This window comes from Carcharodon carcharias, chromosome 3 (assembly GCF_017639515.1).
Source record: "Carcharodon carcharias isolate sCarCar2 chromosome 3, sCarCar2.pri, whole genome shotgun sequence".
Taxonomy (NCBI): domain Eukaryota; kingdom Metazoa; phylum Chordata; class Chondrichthyes; order Lamniformes; family Lamnidae; genus Carcharodon; species Carcharodon carcharias.
The window spans coordinates 226,509,491-226,527,870 of NC_054469.1; the positions used below are offsets into that span (position 1 = coordinate 226,509,491).

At 41.2% G+C, this 18,380-nt stretch overlaps 2 protein-coding genes across 8 annotated transcripts in view; one reads left to right on the forward strand and one right to left on the reverse strand.

Moving 5' to 3' along the window:
* Positions 1–15,226, reverse strand: part of exosc7 (exosome component 7) — a 36,174-nt gene extending 20,948 nt beyond the window's left edge. Inside the window, exons 1-3 of one of the 5 annotated variants that reach the window (XM_041184840.1) lie at positions 15,126–15,226; positions 7,314–7,415; positions 477–571 (exon numbers count right to left, since the gene is read on the reverse strand). In XM_041184840.1, the coding sequence (XP_041040774.1) occupies positions 477–571; positions 7,314–7,415; positions 15,126–15,182 (254 nt within the window). In that variant the 5' untranslated portion in view covers positions 15,183–15,226. Of the gene's footprint in view, positions 1–476; positions 572–7,313; positions 7,416–13,243; positions 13,780–15,125 lie in introns of those variants that run through there. The other 4 variants (XM_041184841.1, XM_041184838.1, XM_041184839.1 and 1 more) reach the window with 4 other exon arrangements.
* Positions 15,227–15,501: 275 nt separating this feature from the next.
* zdhhc3a (zinc finger DHHC-type palmitoyltransferase 3a) overlaps positions 15,502–18,380 on the forward strand; it is a 51,543-nt gene continuing 48,664 nt past the window's right edge. For 2 of the 3 annotated variants that reach the window (XM_041183660.1, XM_041183659.1), the window contains exon 1: positions 15,502–15,866. The gene's annotated coding sequence lies outside the window, so the exon portion shown is untranslated. The remainder of the gene's footprint in view (positions 15,867–18,380) is intronic. The other variant, XM_041183661.1, reaches the window with a different exon arrangement.

Below are 18,380 nucleotides of genomic sequence, written 5' to 3' on the forward strand. Positions count from 1 at the left end.
TTCTCTCTCTCCTGCTTCTCCCATTTTTTCAGACAGCTCCTTGCAGAATCGTTATAGCGTAGGAGGCCATTCAGCCCATGGTCTCTGCACCAGCTCTGTGAAATAGCAATTCATGAGTGCCATTCTCCTGCCTTCTCCCCATGACCCTGCAAATTCTTCCTTTTCAAATAACATTCTAATTTCCTTTTGAATGCTTTGATCGAACCTGCCTCCACAACACTCACAGGCAGTGCATTCCATTTCACGTGTGAAAAAGTTTTTCCTCATGTCCCTTTTGCTCATCTTGCCAATTACTTCAAAACTCTGCCCTCTCGTCCCAATCACTTCATGAGTGGAAATAGTTTCTTTCTCATCTGCTCTTTCCAGACCGTTGATGATTTCCAATACAAATTAAGTGGATTATTATGGTGTTTGTTCAAGGTCTAGCACCAACCTCCCTTTATCCCTTTCAAACTTTTACTTGAGGCGCATCTTACCAGTCCACAAAAAATTCTAAAAAGCCTTCATTTGGTCTCTCCAGTTTGGGTGTGCCCATTTCAGCTTTAACACCCACCAGAATATCCGTGTGACCCTGTGAAAATACACATTGATAAACAGGTTAGTTACTTCCCCAGTAAATCAACTCTGATGGTCATATTAAGGAGTATCACCAATAGGGCCCTAGTAACAATTAACCAATGTGATTAACATACTTAACTCTTAATCCAACTCATTTTGGTCAATCTTCGTGTTCAACTGGGGGGTGCTTGGCCTAAATAGCCAAGTGGTTATGGTACTGGGTTTGTAACCCTAAGATCAAGAGTTCAAATCTCACAATGGCAAAACTATGAAACAATGTAACTTCATCTGAAACAGATGGAAACAGGTTTACTCAAAAGAGTATCAAGAGTTCAAATCTCACAATGGCAAACTATGAAACAATGTAACTTCATCTGAAACAGATGGAAATGTGTTGGAGTGCTGGAGTTGAGTGCTTCAGGGAGTTGAACAGAGGAAGGGAAGAAGGTGTTTGGTTGATTTGCTTGGCCTAAATAGCCAAGTGGTTATGGTACTGGGTTTATAACCCCAAGCTCAAGAGTTCAAATCTCACAATGGCAAACTATGAAACAATGTAACTTCATCTGAAAACAGATGGGAACGTGTTTGTAACCTAGGCCTAAATAGCCAAGTGGTAATGGTACTGGGTTGGGAACCCTAAGATCAAGAGTTCAACTTGGGGGTGCTTGGCCTAAATAGCCAAGTGGTTATGGTACTGGGTTTGTAACCCTGAGATCAAGATTTCAAATCTCACAATGGCAAACTATGAAACAATGTAACTTCATCTGAAATGACAGATGGAAATGTGTTTTGCTTGGCCTAAATAGCCAAGTGGTTATGGTACTGGGTTTGTAACCCTAAGATCAAGAGTTCAAATCTCACAATGGCAAAACTATCAAGAGTTCAAATCTCACAATGGCAAACTATGAAACAATGTAACTTCATCTGAAACAGATGGAAACAGGTTTACTCAAAAGAGTATCAAGAGTTCAAATCTCACAATGGCAAACTATGGAACAATGTGACTTCATCTGAAACAGATGGAAACAGGTTTGTACTCGAAAGAGTATCAAGAGTTCAACTTGGGGGTGCTTGGCCTAAATAGCCAAGTGGTTATGGTACTGGGTTTGTAACCCTAAGATCAAGAGTTCAAATCTCACAATGGCAAACTATGAAACAATGTAACTTCATCTGAAACAGATGGAAACAGGTTTACTCAAAAAGAGTATCAAGAGTTCAAATCTCACCATGGCAAACCATGAAACAATGTAATTTCATCTGAAACAGATGGAAGTGGGTTTGTACTCGAAAGAGTTACAGTGCAGCCTTTAGGCTTGGCCTAAATAGCCAAGTGGTTATGGTACTGGGTTTGTAAACCCAAGATCAAGAGTTCAACTTGGGGGTGCTGGAATCATCAGTAGACTGAAGGAGCGTCATACCTGATACTTCAGCTTGTCTCAGTGCATCTTCAGTAATGACTTCTCCAGTGAAGACGCTCAGCTAAGGACCACAATGCAGTCCCTACTGTTTAGCTACCAGCCAGTCACAGATGAGTCAAAACCTTCTCCAATTTAACAATAGCAAGTCCAAAAGCACATGAGTCAGCTCCTTCCAAAAAAAAACCCTGCACCCTGGTCCTGGACTTTATCAGCCTTCACTGACTACTTGCTCAAGCTGACCCCAACATGTGTAAACAAGTATCGGTCCTCTTTTACCCCCAAAATAAACCTCAGGCTGGCAAAATAAATGACCTATTTCCACTACCATAACTTTGCCTGCCTCCAACTCATCTTAATCCACGAAGATTAAAATACCCTTTTGTCAAATGGCAGCTTAGCTCGCACCTCAGATTCAGAATGCTACAGGTTTATTTCAAAAACCCTTGAAAGTATGACACTCAGACACTTTACACACACTTTTTTGAGAGCAAATATTTATTTTCTAATATGCCGAAACGTGCTCGATGGTGGTGGAGTTTACTTCATGCATTCTGCCTCACCCCTCAACCAGTTCCTGCCTCATTGCAGGTTCTTATTTGATTCAAGTTCATACAGGAACCCGGGAAAGTTTAATTTAACCAGCTGCCAGCCTGTACAGGTTACTCCTGCTAACCATCGAAACCATAATGTTCACATTCATGAACGGAACTTTCCTAATGCAGTATGTGAAAAGTGCTTTGCCCAATGAATTAAGCGTTGAAATGTAATGGCTGTTACATAAACAAACGCAAACCTAAAGTAAATCCCGGGGGTGAGTTCAACTTTGTGTGTCCAACACAGGTACAGTGAGCCGAATGGCCTCCTTCTATGCTACATCATTCTATGCCTGACTCTGGCCAAGCTTTTAAAAAAAAACTATAACCGCATCAAAGCTTAGAATAATGCTGACCAAATTAACAGAGTGTGAGATGGATGCTGGTCACAGACTAAGGTTGGTACCTTCAGCTACAGCCCACTAACACTGGACCCATTGCAACATTGAAAAACATACATTTCACGAGTCAGAGGGAACGTCTTGGAGTTTATTTTTTAAAAAGACCAACCTGATTTCAACAAGCTCCTGTATATGAAACTGAATAAACAATACGCTTATCTATTTATATTATGTTGACAGGATTTTAATTTCTAAACTTGCTTCCTAGCAGACCTCCAAAGTTTTATCAATATTCGGTGAGATGGAAAGTTAAATCATTCTCATGTAAGGTTGTTTGCTTTAGCCTTGCTAATACAAATGAAACCTGCACTATGTATAGACAGCAACAGGCACTGTAAACACTACTTCAAATATTTAAAGCAGATTTTTATAACAGCATACTTCTGAAATTTAGATTTATGCTTTGGTATCAGCCCAATCTTTTTTTTTTAAATAACACAGACCTTGGAGTTTGTGCTGCTTTTTCTGTGGCTCGTGGCAACCAATGTGTCTCGCTCTTTTCTTCATTCTTGCTCACAAGAAGTAACAATTATGTTTAAAAACCACTGAATTTGCAACATACATAATTGTGAAACAAACTCATATCTAGTGCACAGCAAGGCAAGGACATGCAAGACAGAGTTCCTACAAATTAAGCCCATGTGGCACCCTGGAACGCAATCAAAAGCAGGACATTTACTCAAAGCAGCACAGGGTTAGGTCTATCCTCACTGTCAAAGCTGAACGAAGGAACTGTTTTAATTGGATGGTTTCAATGTGGTTGCACGGTTGTAAAGGAAAGCTATTTTGATCATCATTTTCTCCAGCATCCAACTGAAGAAGCCAATTGTTATTAAGTTTGCACATGCAGGGTTTACTCTGCTGTGCTCATACAAGGAACGACTATAGCTCTATGTAACAGAATGGTCTGTATCGTAAAAGAATCTGTACACAGTCATTCTTCTAGCTGCTTTAACGTGGTTCCTGAAAATTGTAATTCGGGGAACAGTGTTGGGTGGAACTTGCATCACTGGCATCAAGTACAGCATACTTGAAGGCAAGATGAACCACTTCCGTTAAGGTGGTTTGATACCACCACTTTCATATGAGAGAGAAAAGTTTATAATGGGATGTCTAGATTGATTATCCATTCAATGGAATCCTGAGATGTCAAGTGGAGAAATGAGGTGCCCCCTGCAATGGATCTTACTGGTCAGGTTGATGGGATGTGTACTACGGTCTGGGGCTTGTGGTGTACTTTTGGTGAGCGAAAATGCCATTCAGGGAAGATTTTGCCCCCTCTGATATGAGCAATTGGAGACAGTTCTTCAGCATGAAAAACATGCCTTCACTACTTCTTCCTCCTGGACTTAATTTCCACAACAATAGCTGTCTGAATAAAATATCTGATAAACAGTCCATGTGTATACTCAGCAAAGTCCTGCTTGCGTGAGATGCTACAAAGATATGTCTAAAAGCTCTTCAAAAGGGACTAGCATCAACTCAACTCACAGGACCAGGAGTAGGCCATTCAGTCCCTTGAACCTGTTCAGACATTCAATGAAATCATGGCTGATCGGTGACCTATCTCCATATGCCTGTCATTGTCCAAGTTCTCTTCACTACATGGACATCCATTGGCCAGACGTATAGGGTTGCTGTTAATCTTTGTCTGCTGATCCACTACCTCAGCACACTTTTGCATTAAAACAGAACGCAGATGGGCAAACTGATTATATCCACACTTACAGCTCATTGCTAATTCACAGCTTTGTTGGAAATATTCCTCTGGCTAAGATTTCTCTTGCCGCAGCCTCTGAGCCAAGCCAACAGTCAGATTCGCATCTTTCACAAATAAGCGTCAAGCGACTATATCGCTTAAGGGAACACACCCACTAGGAGTCAGACATAACTTTCAGGTTACTGGCCCAGGATGAGAATACATCCATTTCAAAAATCAAGATGCCAATCCTGCCTGGATCCTATTCACAGTTGGCGCAGAATTCCCTGAAATTGTCTCTGGAATGCGTGGGCATACGCCATCGTGTCACTGCATTTGTAGGTAAGCAGCCTCCAAACACATGTCCTAAAGCGAACTGCTTGACATAAAATCTATTAGGAAGCACAGGTAGAGTTGTAATTTACTATATGGTCTACTTGTAACATGAAAAACATTAAAATTGTTCGGTGTAAAGAGGACTTGATGGGACACTGCTTCAAAATGCTGAACTGGGAAGATGCAAGCTAAAGAACTATACAATGCCTCAGAGGGTTATTGTAATCCTTTCCTTCTTACCCCCTGCTTTTCAGTCTGCCCTCTTTCAGCCCTGCCCCCAAGCTATGCAACATTCTTATCAAAAGGCCAAACATGAAACCATTTCAAATATTTCCACAAGATGGGATAACTCTGGCTAAGTGGTGAATAAAAGCCAAATTCACATTCCCATCAGCTTTTCCTTCCTCTTTCCTTCGAGAGCGGCGTGTTACTGCTTGCACCATTGGGCCACTCACAATGAGTAAGCCCATCGACAGAACGGGTGCCTCAGTGCTAATACAGAAAGTTGGATGATTCAGACACATTCGCAACATCAACTGGCTCAGAAACAAAGAGGGGAAAGAACCCTGTGACCAGCAGCTGGTCACTGACAAAGGAAGAGTGAAAACATCACAAGATGGGAATCACAGTGAAAACTTTTGCCCTATCAAAAAGCAAGTACATCATTATTTTTGTTACGTTTTTGCCTCCTCAATTTAAAAGGCTTTGAGAAATTGTCATGTACAAATACAAGTCATCTTCTGCATGTCAGACTTCCATTAAAATCATTATATTTACAAGTCTATTTCAGTACGCTTGTATCAGTGAACCTATGGCCCATTATTATTTGCATTATTACATCATTCAGCGAGCAGGCCTATGTATTATCTTCTAATGGTACAAATATTAACGCTCAATTGTCCCCACTGAATATATGATATGATGTTCAAACGTTGGGTCCAATATACACAGTGGATGGTAAAAAGGGTACATATTTGAAAGAAACAATATTTCTTTCTGTCTCTGCTAATTATTAGCAGTTACATTGTGCATTGCATCACTCTCACTTTAATGAGATGCAAATAGATCAAAAAACTTTTAAATTGGTGAATACATAGCAAGTATCTCATTGAAATGCCTAAAACAGCCGGTGCATTTAATATATTATAGGCAACAGCACCTTTGTAATTGACTCCTAGGACAATGAACATATGAACATACTTACGAACATACAAATTAGGTGAAGTAGGCCACTCGGCCCCTCAAGCCTGCTCAGCCATCCAATAAGATTATGGCTGTTCTGATTGTAATTTCCACTCCACATACCTGCCTACCCCAGTTAATCTTTCAACCCCTTGTTTATCAAGAATTTATCCAGCTCTGCTTTAAAAATACTCAAAGACTCTGCTTCCACTGCCTTTTGAGGAAAAGTGTTCCAAAGATTCACTACCCTCAGAGAAAAAAAATTTCATCTCTTCCTTAAATGAGTGACCCCTTATTTTTAAACTGTGGTCCCTAGTTCTAGATTCTCCCACAAGATGAAACATCCTCTCCACATCCATCCTGTCAAGACCCCTCAGGATTTTCAAGGTTTCAATCAAGTCACCTCTTACTGTTCTAAATTCCAGTGGATATAAGCCTAACCTGCCACTTCCCCAATATAAGTAGTTGCCTGTGCTAAGCATGGACAAGGTAAGTGGTGGGGGCTGTATTTGAATAATTAAATCACCCTATATACATTCCAAGATAAATTTATCTTAGAATTACAGTGGGCTGTAACTCTACATTTATATAGAGGTTCAAAATGTACTACGGATAAATTAAGATCCACTCATAGTGTTGAATGTTTGGCCTTGTGACACAGTGGATAGCATCGCTACGTGAGCCAAAAGCTTCAGGTTCAAGTCCCACTCCGGGAGCTGATGGCTAAGGAAGATGCATTCATGGTGCAGCCAAACAGGTTGAGTATCAACTTGTAAATCCTTCTAACACACGCCAATGGCGGACAGTTAAGAGCAGGAGAGATACCTGGTCAGCCACGTGATGGAAAGAAAGTTGGAGCCTCTCCCATCACTATTCACAGCTCCAGATTATAACATGCATGTAAAAGAGTCTGTTGCCATAACAACTCAGACTCCCTGAGAGAACTGTAACACACCACCACCGATAGTGTTGAATATCCTCATGGTTAAGAACAGTTAACTCGTTTAATGCTGGGGGCGGGGGGAACTAAATGGAATCAAAATTGAAGTTCAAATAAAGTATTGCGATAAACTTTCCAAAAAAATTACTTTGATCTAGAATAAAGGCAGCATTAAACAGTCCTTACAATTTTCACTCTGGCAGATCCACTTGTGTTTGACACCACATCTGTTTCTATTTCAATATGTCTATAATCTTCACAGCCACGGCCATCAATTCGCAGATCATCCTGATGAATGGAAATTGGAAAAAGTCACTTAAGACATCAATTCCCAGCTGAAAAAGAATCATGCATATTATAGAAACAAATGGAACAATATGGCTACATGCCCAAGTCTGAATCGAAAGGCAGGCATAACTGAAATGGCAGGAGTTTGCTTCATCTTTATAAACTCTCAGATAAATTGATTACCTGAAATTACTTGCCACACACACTGTCAAAAATGCCGGAGCTCTAGCACCCAATGAGATGAAAAGACTCGGAAACATCACTGAATTAGTTACTAAGCTCACACTTACTCAAATACTCACACCTAGACTAAAGTGCTTGTAAACAGCAGCTTTACGCAAAGCAAAAGGTTAAAACTCATCAGTCGTAACGATACAACAACTTAATGGGAGGTCTTGTGGCGCAGAGGGTAGCATCTGAGCCAGATGCTCTGGGTTCATGTCTCATCACAGGACTTGATAGCCAAGGAAGGCATGTTCATAACGCAGACAAACAGGTTTTCAACTTGCAGGTCCTTCCAGCCAATGGCATGCAGTAAGAGTGGGAGAGATTCCGGGTCAGCCAGGTGACGGAAAGTAAGTTGGAGCCTCAACCACCACTATCCATAGCTCCAAGCTACAACATGCACGCAAAAGAGTACGTTGACACAGCAGCTCAGACTCTGAGTGAATTGAAACACCACCACCACAACACTTAATAACTCCGGACTTATGCAATTCAAACATTTTATTCATTTAACCCTTAATCATTTAACTGGGGCAGATATCATTGGAAAAGCATCTCGTTAGGAAATAGGGATAGTTTAAGTCAGTTATATTGGTATTTGTAGGTGCTAAGAATGAGTTTTAGCTTTAAAGTTTAAGTTCGATTTGTATTTTTGTATCGGTGTTAAGAAAAGTCAAATTGAGTTTTAGTTTCACTTTAAAAATGTGCCTGCATTTTTATGAGGTTTTTTTTACGACTGTTGTAGCTAAGTTAAACGAACAAGGAGAGGGAGTTGGGCTGTTGCCTTGAAACAGGGGTCCGGAAAGGCAGGTCCCTCCCACAGACATACACAGAAAAACTAAAGAAACAGCAGCTTTGAGTTCAGTTTGAAGCCAAGACACCAGAAAGATTGGGCACTGGGAGAGGGAGCTGCAGATTTCCCAAAAGAACCAAAACGTCCCAAGGCTAAAGGAGTGAAACAGAAAAGGGGGAAAGTCTCAAGCAGACCTTATAGTCAAAGGAAGAACAGGAACCTGGAAAAGGTCCTGTTAAGTGAAGTTAAGAAGGAGGGGCAAAGAGAAAGGCTCCAAACTTCAGATTTAAAGCGAGAACAGCTTGCAAGAGGCAAGAAGCTCCAAAGAGACAACTGAAGGTCTGTAAGTCTTTACTATAGGCATGTGAAGCAGTGGTACTGTTGATGGCTGAGTCAGAGAGAGAGTGCATGGAAGACAGCTTGAATACATGTGGCAACCCAGAGAAGAGGAAATCGGAAGGAGAGTTCAAAACCCTGGAGGCGAAACCTTGCGGAAGGCATCTGAGAGAAATTGTCGGTTTGGGAGAAGACTCCAAGGTGAGGTCTTAGAGAGTGGAGATTGGAAACCCTCGTGTGAAAGACTGATTGCTGAGACACCATTTGGCTCACGGTGTGACAAGCGTTGGGGGGGGGGGTGGGGGGGGCGCTGCAGGGAGAGTTGCGGAGTGATCCATTGTAATTGGTTGAGGTGGTATCTGTCACTTGGTTTCAGAGTGTGGTGTGTCTGACCACAGGGTGCTTATTGGTTTACATGGACTGTATATTTACTGTGAACATTATAGTATAAGATAGCTTTTGTAACTTGTGTTATCCTTACAAATCTGTATATATCTGTAAAGTATAGGTGTGGGTGAAGGAGTATTGTAATATAATTCATCTTTTCTTGTTAATAAATGTTTCCTTTTGTTAAAAATTCATCAGCTGACTCCTATTTCTCTGTTCAGTAGCCTCTCTCCACATACCTAATCAAACAAATAAAAGTTAGGATCTATCAAGCTGGGTTCCACTCTAGGATCAGGCTTGTCCAGGGGTAACCTCAGCTGGGATCATAACAATTTGTAAATGGAATCTTTATTCTCTTAAGCATTTTATTCTTTTCTCAATTATTCATTAAAATGGGCTTGAGTGTAGTCCTGAGGTTGACTCAAGTAGCCACAACAGGATAGAAGCTGCTCCAATTCTCAATATTCAAAAGAATCATGATGAATAACATGGGCTCTTAACTTGGCCTTAATTTTTTAAATTCATTCTTGGTATGAGTGCCACTGGCTAGGCCAGCGTTTATTGCTCATCTCCAATTGCACTGGAGAAGGCGGCAGTGAACCACCTTCTTGAACTCCTACAGTTTTGTGCAGTGTAGGTCCACCCACAGTGCACTTTTCTGTAATGACTTTGTACAACTGAGTAGCACGCTAGGCCATTTCAGAGAGCAGTTAAGAGTCAACCACATTGGTTTTAGCTTAAATATGAGAAGATGAACAATGGACAAAGAGGGGGCTTTGATGGGTCTTGAGTCACATGTAGGCCAGGCCAGGTAAGGGTAGCAGATTGCCTTCCTGTAGTTCAACTATAATAGGTCACTAATGTTTTATTTTCACCATCCCTAGTGTTAAATTCAAGCATCAGAACATTTGGACCTTCCGGTCTGAAATATATAATGAAACAATATATATTATATATATTCCGATTGAAATAGGAGTGTATTTTTTTTCTTAATAAAAATGACACTTTTTTGTAGTTTTGTTCATCCCTGTAGGCTGGGAGAGTTTGAAAGCCCCCATGCTCTCTACTATTCTGCTAGAGATCTCCATGGACAGCCCTGTTGAAAACTAAACCTGCATATGCAACTGTCCTAGTCTTCTCTGAGTTTGCATCTATCCAAAGATACTGACTGCTAAGGGGGAAATTAAAAATGCTAAAAGAGAATACAATAAGAATTTACTGAAAAACCCCTAAAATCTCCAGGCAGACATGGCTGCTAAACATATTAAGAATTGAAGATTACCAGCTGAACATTGCACAGCCTTGTGTCAGACTGGAGACAAAAGTATGACATAAATTAGATTAAGTGTACCCCCCTCTCACACAGGGAAGGGTCAGATGGTTTTAGCTTAGATATGAGAAGATGAACAATGGACAAAGAGGGGGCTTTGATGAAACACAATCACACAGTTCTGAGTTGTGGGAACCAAGGTCTTTGTGTACGTGTTTTAATTTTGATTGGATAATATAATTATTTATGCATCCTTTAGAATAATTGGTTAGCAAAATCACCTGTTTATGTACTCAATAGGATAGAGTTAGCATGGGGCCGGTGTGTTGTTTACCGATCGGATGTATTCAAATGTATTATGATAAGAAAAAGTACAAAAGTAATGAAATATAATCAATATGGGAGTTGGGTCTTCATTCTTAGGAATGATTGTGGCTCCCTTGCATATCCTTGAATAAAACCGGTTAAAGGAAGCCTGAGTCTCAGGTTGCTATGGGATCGGAGAGTGTAACTTCTCCTCTTCAACAGGTCTATGTGGTAGTTGCAGGATCGGAGGGTGTACCTTCTTCACTGACTATGGGCACCGATTGGATACCTTCTCCTTGGCCCTATGTGGATATCTAGTGAGCAAGTAGGAAAAGGAACAGCAGCTGAACTTGTGGAGGAGGAGTAGAGGTCTCAGGTCATAGCTCTGGCTGCTAGGAGTCAAACCCATTACAGGGATGGGGAAATGTAACCAGTCAGTGTTAATCAAGCAATTTTACGTTGCTTTCTGGGACAAAACCAAAGCATGTGTTCTAAAACCTGAAGTTCTGCTCCTCTAAAATGAGGGCTTTGGATTCAACTGGTCAAGGTTTTTTTTTGGGTAAGATAGCAGACAAATCGCATGATCTTTTACCACTATGCTAACAGCAACATACAAGAATAGTCCATTAAAAGAGATCAGCACCTCTCTTAGGTATTTGGCTCCTTAACAAAAATATGCACTTTGACTGCACTTCTCACAGAATAAACGTCCTGGGCAGTCAGCAGGGGAGGTAGCAAGGATAGTCATGTAGGTATACATGTGACACTAATTTCTGAGAGAGGGAGAGAGAGAGGGGGGTAGGGGACAAAAGATCAACTGGCCAAGTCAATAACTTCTATTTATGTAGCCCTTTAAAATAGGAAACATCCCAATACACTTCACAGAAGCATTATAAAATAAAATATAACACCAAGCCACAAAAGAGTTTATTAGGTCAAATGGCCAAAGCCTTGGTCAAACAGGTAGGTTTAAAGGAATGTCTTAATGGAGGAAAGCAGGGTAGAGGGTCAGTGAGGTGGAGGGAGGGTATTCCAAAGCTTAGGGCCTAGTCAACTCAAGGCACAGCCACCAATGGTGGATGGATTAAAGAGATGCATGTCATATTTAGACTGGAGAAGCTTGCAGCAGTCAAAGGACGATTTTCCATTTTTTACTACCTCATTGCATCCCTCAGAAACATTGTGAAACACTTTACATGCAATGAACTAGTGCAGTGACTTATTTACGTAGGAAGATATGGCAACTATTATGCTCAAAATTCCGCAAACGGGAATGATCAGTTCATCAGTTTTCAGGTTGGCTTTGAGAATGGACAAACTCCCCCTGGAAATTTTTTCTTGGAATTTGTCCAAGCACTCGGATTTGCTGACTGGAACATAGGACTCAGCATAGAGTGAAGGAACGGAAATAACTCAATAAACAATAACTTTAAAAGTGTTAAATATCTGTTGGGTTAACCATATAACAGATCAGAATTGTCAGTTCAACATAGAAAGGATGATGTAAAATGAAGGGTTTCAAATTCCTGACATACTGAATACACTTTTGGGACTAGAGGAAGGTGTACAAACGGAATGGCCTACATATGAAATGGGGGAGAATAAGTATCCTGATGCAAAAGGTTAAGTTACGCGGTGAGGAAAGACTTAAACTAGTTGGGGTGGGGCGAGGTGAGTCAGGCAGGAAAAGTCCACATATAGATCAAACAGTATGAGAAAAAGAACCACAAACCATATGGGCAATTTTGTACATGAATGCATTTGGCACAAGAAATAAAATAAGTTGAGATAGAAGTACAAATTCAGTTTGAAGGACATGATGTAGTAGCAGCCATTACAGAGACCTGGCTACAAGCTGTGTATGATTGGCAGCTAAACATCCCAGTAAATGGGATCTCTGAAAAAATCTAATTCTAGACAAAAAAAGTTCTTGATTTAATGCCTCATCTTCAGTTAAACACCTCCAACAATGCAGCATTCCTCAATACTACCTGCAAGTGTCACCCTAAATGAAATGCTTAAATCTCAGAATGTGGTTAACTCACAGCAACTTGCATTTATACAGCACCTTTAATATAGGAAAGCATTCCAAACCAGTTCACAGATGCATTATCAAACAAACCTTGACTCCAAGCTGTGTGTTGGCAGCCTTCCATACACGAGAGATGAACTTGCAGCAAACAATAGGTTTAGGTGGGCAGTGGGGGAGTCTTCATTTGGCGCACTTTTGCTGACAGCTGTGAAGGCCAATCCTTGAGAGGCAGGTTCTGCCATAAGTGCCACACACAAAGCTGCCAATTGACATTGTGGGTTGTTGTTTTTGGCAATGGTTGCAGGTCACCGTGGTGGTGCATGCCAGACCACAGGTGGTGTCACCATTTCCCTCTTTCGCAAGCTAGACTATCGCGCCAGGGAGTCACTTATGTTTAGGGCCTTTGTGCCACATTTGAAAGCATCCCCAAAATGGGAGCCTTGGTTACCCCACTGATCGTCTGGCGCCTGCTCACTCACCATACAGGAATCCTTGGGTATGTGACCATCTTCCATCCTGTGGACGTGCCTGAGCCACTGCAGCTGCTTCTGTTTGGTTTGTGCTAACAAACGTGGGAACTCTGCCTTTGAGAAGACTGTTGCATTCATGATTTTAACATCAAGCCACATAAGGAGATATTACGACTGGCACCTTGGTCAAAGACACAGATTTTAAGGAGCATCTTAAAGTAGGAGAGGGAGGAATATGGAGGCTCAGAGGCCAAATTCCAGAATTAAGGTCTCAGGGAACTGAAGGCATGACTGTCAATGCTGGAGTGATTAAAATCAGGAATATGCAAGAGACCAAATTGGACAAGTAAAGAAATCTGAGGGCTACGAGACTAGAGAAGATTAGAGATTGGGAGGGATGATGCCATGGAGAGGTTTGAAAATAAGGATGAGAATTTTAAAATCAAAGCTTGGCTGAACTGTTAGCCAACTTAGGTCAATAAGCACAAGGGTATTGGGTGAACAGGTTTTGATGACAGTTAAGATATAGGCAGCAGTTTTGGATAAACTCAAGTTTATGGAAGATATATCCAATGGCGCTTCAAAGTGTTATTGTTAGGTCGGTAGGTTGGTTGGTAACTAGCCTAGTCCATGAGGAACGCACTTTTATTAGAGAGAAAATTGTTATATATAGTCTGAGGGGCACCACTCCACATCAAGCATGGGGCAGAGCGAGGAGGCAGATTCCAAGTTTAGTTCAGCTGGAAGGGGAATTGAACCCTTGCTGTTGACATTATTCTGAACCACAGAATATATTGGAGATCATTAGAATTCTAATTCAGTCAGGATCTGTACTTAGAAGCAGTTAATCATACCCAAAGCTTTGTTGAGACTTTCCTGAAAGATGTGATAAAGTCAATTTGTTAAATACAAGTTCTCCCCTGTTTCCATTGCTAGACTTAAGAAGGCTTAAGGGTCAGGCTACAGGCAAACAAAGTGACAGAAGACAACAGTGAAAACTACCAAGAACCAGAGGCAAAACCAGAACAAGATGAGACCATTACAAGTGAGATGAGTGGAAGATTGAAAGAAAAAAAGTGCTGAAAGCATTCAGCCATTCAGGGTCTGCAGGGAGCACAAAGTTATGTCACAGGTTTAAGTGTTCCAACACTGGCAGACATGCTTTCATCTTAAACTCAGGAATTCCCTCAGTAAATCTTTCCACCCCTCTCTACTTCTTGAAGGCACTTCATAAAACCTAACTCTTGGACCAAGCTTGACCACCTGACCTTATGTGCTTCAGTGTCAAGTTCTTGTTTTGACAACTTACATCTTGCGTTTCACAGAACCGCAACACTTATGACACAAATTTTGAAGCTTTAATTGTGTATAGCCGCACACATCCAGGTGTGTCAGAACCATAACTGTGCAGGAGTGTGCAACATGGCATTATGGATAAGACATGCACAAAAAACAATACAGATCCCAAATCATTATGGAATGACATAACAACAACAGGGGCCACTTAGGTCAGTTGGCTAGATGGCTAGGGTGTGGTTCAGAATAATGTCAACAGCAAGGGTTCAATTCCCCTTCCAGCTGAACTAAACTTGGAATCTGCCTCCTCGCTCTGCCCCATGCTTGATGTGGAGTGGTGCCTCTCAGACTATATATAACAATTTTCTCTCTAATAAGAGTGGGTTCCTCGTGGACTAGGCTAGTTACTTACCTACCTACCGACCTAACAATAACACTCTGAAGCGCCATTGGATATTTCGCTACATGATAGGCGCCATATAAATACAAGTTTTTGCTAAGTGTGGGCGGGAGGTTCGAGTCGATGGCGCTCCAGCTTCAGCAGGTCGCTGAGTCGAGCTGGCCTGGAGTTCAGGTGAATTGGGCGAGCTCCTACCTGCACTCCGTGCATCACATAGACTTTCTCCGCCTCACTCAGCACCACGGTGGCCATCTTCCAACTACGTCATTACCCTGCGACCCACATGTGACGTCACCACCACCCCATCCGCATGCGCAGTTCCTACCGAAAGCGCTTGACGTCATGCACCGGCCCACAGTCATCCTTCCCAGCAGGAAACAATTTAAATAAGCGCAGGCTGATGGGATCGCCACCCCCTGCATCCGCCGGTAAATGTGCTTAAAGTGAATTATAACGCCGCCTGGCTAAACGGATGTTGTTGCGGTTGAGGCGCCTGGTGACCGTTTCTGACGTTACGGAGGACCGAAATCTACGTCAGTTCCGGTTCCGCCCCCGCCCTCCCCGCATCTTCTCTCTCTCTCTTTCTCTCCCTCCCGCCATTTCCGCTTCCTGTTTCCCCTCCCTCCTTTCAGCGTCCAGGGTAACGGGCGGTGCCGCAGTGGCTCCCGCTCCTGTCGGGTGGGAAGCTGAGGGACATCGGGGGAAGCAGAGATTGAGGGGGTGTGGGTGTCTCCCCGGGTTCGGGGTTTGCTGCCAAGCCCCCCGGAGGGGAGGCCGGGCCTCGGTCTTCATGCGGCCTGAGGCTCCGAGCCGCCTGAGGAGCGGTGGCGGCTCCCCTGTGTCTGACTGAGGGACCCTGGCTTCGCTTGTTGTTGTGTGTATGTGGAGGGGCGAGGGAGGATAGGATAGGCCCGAGAAGACGCAAAAGTTTAACTGGTGAGTGTCTTCGCTCCTCAATATCTTCAACGGGCTCATTTAAGACCTTAAACCCCTTAAACCTATTAGACTAACGAGTTTTATTAAACCTTAAATTCCACTGAGTGGAGCTCACCACACCTGTTTTATTAGTGTTTGTTTTGTATTCTGCTGTTGGTGGTAACTTTCTGGAATGAACCATAATGGTTGCAGTGTACACTATATATATATATATATATATATATATATATATGTGTGTGTGTGTGTGTGTGTGTGTGTGTGTGTGTGTGTGTATATATATATATATATATACACACACACACACACACAAACATACATATATTTTTTCAATAATGGAGAGATTCTATTGCTTAAGTTTAAAATTGACCTGGTGCGAATGTTGGAGTAAAGAACTTTAAAGCTGTGTTCTCCTTTGATCAAATATACATGATGGAGATGACATTGTGCACGTCAAAGTAATATTCTCTTTGACAGAACAAAAAAAAGTGCTCAGCACGTCAGACAGCATTTGTGGAGAGAGGAACAGAGTTAACATTTAGGAGTTGATGACCCTTCATGATTAACTCAGTTTCTTTCTCCACGGATGCTGCCCGACCTGCTGAGTAATTGCAGCATTTTTCTTCATTGTTATTTCAGATTTTCAGCATCCGCTGAAATTTTATTTTTGTTAGTGGTGTTTTCTCTTTGTGATGATTCAATTGCACTGTAGTTTCCATCAAAGATGGACACCAATATGTGACATTTAAACACGAACTTCAGTGTAGTTAAAAGTAATTCATTAGAATGCGGTTGGAACAAACAATCTGATAGGAAAGCAGAGTGACTAGAGTGTAGCCAATACCTTGGAAAAAAAGATATGGATATGTCACAAAGGACTGACAAGATACAAGACTAACAAAACCATGGTAACGGTTGCTGCAGCTGGTGTCCTAGTGTGTAACAACCATTATCAGGATTCATCAGAAATGAAAGCGAATCCCTGATCATTCCTGTATATTTCCCTTTTGAAGTTGTGTTTAGTAATCATTTGTCAAACCTTCCCATTTGGATAATTAAAATGGAAAGTTCAGTTCATTTCATAATATTTTGCGCGGTGCCCGGCATGTCACAAACATTTGTTGTATAAATCTAACATTGTATTTGTAAATTTTGAGGTCAATTTATAGAGATTTGTTTTTAATGATGGTAAATCCAGCACTGTGCTCTCTCCCTATCTCTTGCTGTTACAATGAAGTTGTTGAAGAACTCAATAACACCCTTGCCTGTTTTAATGAATTTAAGTTTTGATCATCTTTGTCACATTGTTGTATACCAATACTGTGAAAGTACTCATTAACTGATTAATTTCATTATGACGACTACTGTTTTGTTCCTGCAACATTGAATTTGAGTTTGATTGCTAAATCTAATAGTTGGGTTTTAGTTTTTCCTTTTATGTTATAAGTCATACAAATCACAATCTGAGAGGGAGGTGTAACCTCAGTTTCATTTTAAATCTTAAATTTTGGGAGGTAATTGTTCCTTCAGTGCATAAGTTACAAGATGTCACTACTCTTGTAATGTAAACTGATATTTGTAATTTTATATTTACCATATACAAGATTGGAGAATGTAAATTGCCTTGATGTAGTTTGGCTGTTTGTACTTCTCATCTGTATTGGCTAATTGAAATCTGAAGAAAAAAACTGGTCTGGCAATTTCAATGCAGTTATGTGTAAGACCACACATTGGATGTACTTGTCCCCACTGTATAATGACCCAGCTAAAACTGTCTATTAATGCTAAGCATTTAACCTGCTTGCCCTGTATTGCTTCATACACTTGGGATCAGTGCTGATATTTTGTATTGCAGTCTGGGCTCCAATCTGTTCTAGGAATTTTCAACACCTGCACCACACAGCTGGTTTACGTAGGCCTCTGTAAAATGCTTATCTGTAAATTAATGATAGGTCACAATTTACCTTTTAATATTTCAACTATAAATATTGGATGACTACCTTAGATTGAACTGTTCTTACAAAGCAAGTGAACACTTTAAACCATTTTTAAACATTGCCTGCCCACGTTTTTTGAGGAGCAACACTGATGTTTGAAGTTTGAACTGGGGTTTGCATTTTAGGCTTAGAATTCTGGGCCCATTTGGTTAATAGCAGGTGTTTCTGGGGCAAAATGTGGACTTATGTAGATGGAATATTTTTCCTTGGAAAAAGTAACTGTGTAAACTGAAAAAGAAACGGTGCAACTTTTAACATAGTTATGAAAAATGTGCAGAATGCTTTTGCATTGCACACACAAAGGAGCATCTACTCTGTCTTGTTGATCTTTGTTTGACAGCTTAGTGACGTACTGTAGACAATGTTTAAATATAAATATTGAGCTTATGTACTGTCTTGGACAAACCCTTATTAATCCGTTTAAGTTTTGAAACTTGAAGAAGCAATGATTTGAGAAAGGGGTTATAATACCTACAGTATTGATTGGGAATGTTCTAGCCTGATGAGGTGCTGGTTTATT